This window comes from Sitophilus oryzae, unplaced genomic scaffold (assembly GCF_002938485.1).
Source record: "Sitophilus oryzae breed Bouriz unplaced genomic scaffold, Soryzae_2.0 scaffold_381_pilon_pilon, whole genome shotgun sequence".
NCBI classification, from domain to species: domain Eukaryota; kingdom Metazoa; phylum Arthropoda; class Insecta; order Coleoptera; family Curculionidae; genus Sitophilus; species Sitophilus oryzae.
In genome coordinates this window covers 3,059,002-3,063,587 of record NW_022146953.1, presented here as the reverse complement: position 1 = coordinate 3,063,587, position 4,586 = coordinate 3,059,002, and the positions used below count along the sequence as shown (strand labels likewise).

At 29.8% G+C, this 4,586-nt stretch overlaps 1 protein-coding gene across 1 annotated transcript; it reads right to left on the bottom strand.

The window, feature by feature from the left end:
• Positions 1 to 3,047: 3,047 nt before the first annotated feature.
• LOC115885392 (Werner Syndrome-like exonuclease) lies at positions 3,048 to 4,344 on the bottom strand. The gene is made up of 6 exons (XM_030904287.1): positions 4,277 to 4,344; positions 4,073 to 4,188; positions 3,774 to 3,998; positions 3,577 to 3,718; positions 3,411 to 3,512; positions 3,048 to 3,354 (listed from the first exon to the last, which is right to left on the bottom strand). The coding sequence occupies exons 1-6, from the start codon at positions 4,334 to 4,336 to the stop codon at positions 3,283 to 3,285; spliced, it is 717 nt and encodes a 238-aa protein (XP_030760147.1). The 5' UTR covers positions 4,337 to 4,344; the 3' UTR covers positions 3,048 to 3,282.
• Between the last annotated feature and the right edge of the window lie 242 nt (positions 4,345 to 4,586).

Here is a 4,586-nt window from a genome sequence, read left to right as displayed (position 1 = left end):
ACTAGGTAAAATTAACAGTAATCTGCTTAGTGTTTAGATCTCAAGAAAATAAAACTGAATTAACCATAGATTAAGAAGGAACACACAGAGGTGACATGTCTAGAAAATATAGCCGTGTAGCTATGTTGCCACATGAACATAAACGTTATTTATTTTTAACATTTTTCTTCAAATATGACGTTATTATGAACGACAATTGAGAGTGTAGGTTATGTACGAAGTGGCAACGTTGTATGTCATTTAGCAAACTGCCAACGAAAAATATTGTGATGCTTTCAGATGAATCAGTAGCTCTAAAAAGTTTTCCTGAAACATTTCACGTTTTTTTTTCCTGAAACAACTCATAGACGTGTTTCTGAGGCTGAAATATACAGCCAGATAATTTTTTTTACACTTATTTAAGAAAAACCCTATATTATATTACCTAAGAATTTATTAAAATTGCGATTATCGCATCGTTTGTAGACATTTTTTCTACTATATAAATAAAATAAAACATGTCTAAAAATTTTCTAAATAAATTTCAAAAGAAAATATTTTTCTTTTGATATTAGAGAAGAGATAAAAATAATAGGACACCCCCAAATACTTATAAATATTGAGTTAATCAATTATTAATAAGTTGTTTGCTGTATATTATGTTGGAGTGAACAAACAGGTCACCTCTCTAGTTTTTTTAATCTATGGTTGAAACAAATTGTTATAGTCAATACATATTCAACATTTAAAAAACTAAGAACAAACATGTTTTCTATCAGGAGAATTGAAGAACATGGAAGATTCTTTATTTTAGTTTAGCTATTTAATTATCTACAAGGTGTTTTAGCCTAAGAGAATTAAGCAATATTATTATTTTCTAGTATTTTTTTTAACTTCTGATCTAAGTAAGGAATTATACAGGGTGGCCCGAATTGTATTCGTGAAACTTTGGCAACATTCTGCAGATAAAAATTAGTAAAAAAGTTTGTACAAATTTATCTCCTAAAATGCTACGTTTTCTACATCTATTTTTTTTAACTTTAACGGTGTTTAATTAAGGATGCCTCAGTTTAAAGCAATGCTGCTGTCAAAAAGTTTACAATTTGAAAGATTTTAACATTTAACAAAAAATTGAATTGATACATTTGTATCTTTCAACACGTTTTATTACACACATACCATAATTAAACCAAAGTTGGAGTTGTAAAGAAATAAATAGGTAAACGAAAATATCTATATCGGTGTCCAAAAATTATCAGAAATAAGTTTTTAAAAATTTTCTCCTTATTATAAAATAGGTAATTTACACGAAATTTGGTGTTTTTTTCACAAGATCTGGATTTTTTTGTGAAGTTGAAGGAATATGAAAGTTTTTTAAGGGTCCGTATATAGTTTTTTTAGTTATTTTTGTCTGCAGAATAAATTGGGGAAGCTTTGCTATTACAATCGAAGTATTTTTTTGTGATTTAATTTTCTTTATATATTCTGTATCTGTCATTTATTATTTGCGTGTTTTGTTTAAAAAATTAACTTCAGTATTACTTTATACAGTATGTTTAATCTAAATTAACACTTCTATTCTCTTGATATAGAATACCAAACTATATTTAAGAGCGTTTTTATATATATATAAATATATTAAGTTAAAGAAATAAGTTAAAAAACTACTTGAAATGTATTGACTAGGCTGCAAAGTCTTCGTTAGCACTAACTGAACGACTTATTCGACATGTAAGAACCATAATTTAGTTAAAAATGAAGAAGAAGAAAATACAAATGTAACAAACTGCTTTTTGCTGATCCTATAAATTAGAGGAAGAAGAAAAAACCTTAATCTAAATTAGAATGTGACATAGAGAAAGCTTATAACTAGACTTTTTTGGTATTGTTGTTTGTTTTTTACATAACGTTAATCTATCTAAAACAAAGTAGCTTTGAACTAGGATGTATAGTAAAATAGGCAAGTTTCATTGCCAAACGGAAAGTTGAATTAAGCCAAAAAAATGTATTTCCAAAAACTCTATTAAAAATAAATAATTTATGTGTTGTACTTTGGTCTTTTCTTTATCTCTTATGGTGTATATTATAATTTTTTAGTTAAGTTTAAAAATGCGCACATTTTGAAAACTGTCAATTAGCTTGTTTTGTTTTTTTTAAGGTGCGTTTACACGTTTATACAACTGATCCAAGTCACTTCAATTCGGTCTAATCTCTACGAATCATGTCAATTCATCAAATGAGTCGACTCGTGTGTCAGTTGAATATGATTTAATGTCTAGCGTTCAGTCAGTTCTTTTTCCAAAATTTTGGCAATTTGAAGTACGGCCTTACGCACTGTCGCCATTTTGAAACAACGCGGCATAGATAAATGAAACAAGTTTAGATTGGAAAGTGCCCATAAGGACAATGTAAACACTATTTGGCGCTATTCTTGCAACGGTCGCGACCCAAAACTTTTGAAAATTTCGGAGCGGTTCGGCTTTTTCCGGAATTATATCGCCAAATATTGTTTATTCAAATCTATTATTATTTTCGTTATATATTATAAATAAAATACAGTGTGTTGCATACAAGAAACTTTATTTTATATAAGGACGCATGTATGAAATACCTATGAAACATTGGAAACCGACGTTATGCCACGATCCACGATGGTTTTTGCAGTTCACAGTTCACAGCACAGGTTTTTAAGTTTTTAATGCCACTTTTTCACAATTATCACCGGTTGGAGTAAATAAAACTTGAATTAAACTCACAAAGTAGCAATAATTACTTTGAAAATGGACGCTATAAACACTTTTCGGAATTTCTTTAATGAGAGCGGTTTAGATTTTGAAGATTTTTATGATTTTTGAAGATTCTGACTTTGACAAAAGAAAATTATTTCTGTTTTTGTTTGCCGTTGTTCTTAGCGACCGCTATAGCAGCGCCAGATCGCGTATAACGGTCGCGACCCAAAATAATTTCGCGACCTAAATTTTTTACGGGCTTTCCAATCTAAACTTGTTGCATTTATCTATGCAACGCGGATACGGAACGTATAGTGAGAATCAAGCTTTAGTAGCTTTCTGTGCGACTGTAGACTTATCTAGAGTGCTGTGATTTTCAAAATAAACAGATTCATGAAAATTTCTATAATACATTTATCCATTTCTATAATAGCACATTAATAAACTCATTTTTTCTATGTAAGTTTTATTTAATCAAAATATAAATATAAAGTATAATTCTCACAGAAATTAATCAATTAATATGTAGCAAAACAAAAAATAAAGTATAATAAATTACAAGGTAAGGTTTTTCTTATTGTTTAATTGTTTCAGGAGATAAATTTGACTCAATCTTTTTCAGTTCGTGGTAAAGCAAGAGGGAAGCCTGAAAAAGAAATATTTATTTGTATTAAATCACTTTGCAAGTGAAGTTTCACTCACATATCCATCTATAGCAGCGTAAACTTGTTGATCTGTTCTTAAAGGTACTTTATGCCATCGGCTCATTCTAACTTTCTTGTCCTTATTTATTTTCATTTTTAACTAAAATATTCAATAACTAATGTATACCTAGCCCACCGAAAATAAGTATAATTTAAAAACGTACCACATAGTCCACTAACTTTTCCATACTCCACCTTTGTGTTACAGGCAGTACAGTATTTGCCATGACACCAGAATCAATACAATTATTTACAAGTTTTTCTGCATCGAAACCTATAAAGTCTCGAGAAAGTTTCCTTACATCACTGAAAATTCATTTTTTAACAAACTGTACACATGTAAAATAAATTTTTAACTCACTTCTTGATATTAACGCCTGTTAATCGTACTTTAGGGTGTTCTAAAAACTTAACTAAACCCTTCGGGAGACTCCTTAATTCTGAAATGTGTAATAAGTGGCAAACATCTAAAGTGGGACTTATCTGAATTAGAGCTGTTCTGTCGGGGCCTGTTTGAAAGTTAAAACTCCACTCCATATCGAAACCAACCACCATATGATCATCAGAACAATTGTCTGCTATTGATCTGTAATTATTACATATATAAACTTATTTGTATGTTCGTAAACTTTCTGTTTGCAATGAGCCATAGGTACTTACAGCAAATCGTCACAAGTAAAAGCACAATCTAAAAAGGTGGTTGTATAGTTTATTTTACCTGAGTACTCTATCATAGGCCTGTTAAGTTTTTCCTCGATTTCTTGCTTTTTTCTTTTCTAAAAAGGAAATGTTTTCACAGATATTTTGGTTATGTATTTTAGCGCCAAATGATATTAAACACATTTCTGTACTTTTTCTACTTACAATCTCAAGTTCTCTTTCTTCAGGGGGTACAGAAGACCGCAGCCTCATCCTTTCAGTCATTTTTATCCAATAATATAGAAAATAATCAATTGTATAGTTTAAAATAACAGAAAATAATTTCAAACCTCTTTACGGTTACATAAAGATATAATCACAGACATACGGCATGGAAAATAAATCCAAGGACTCCTAGTCAGGTACGTCTTGGATTATGTCGAGTTAAACAGGACTTTTTACACCGTTGCCAAGTATTATTATTTGAAATTCTGCTATACAGGTTGTCCAAAACTTTGATATTTTTCATGCATAA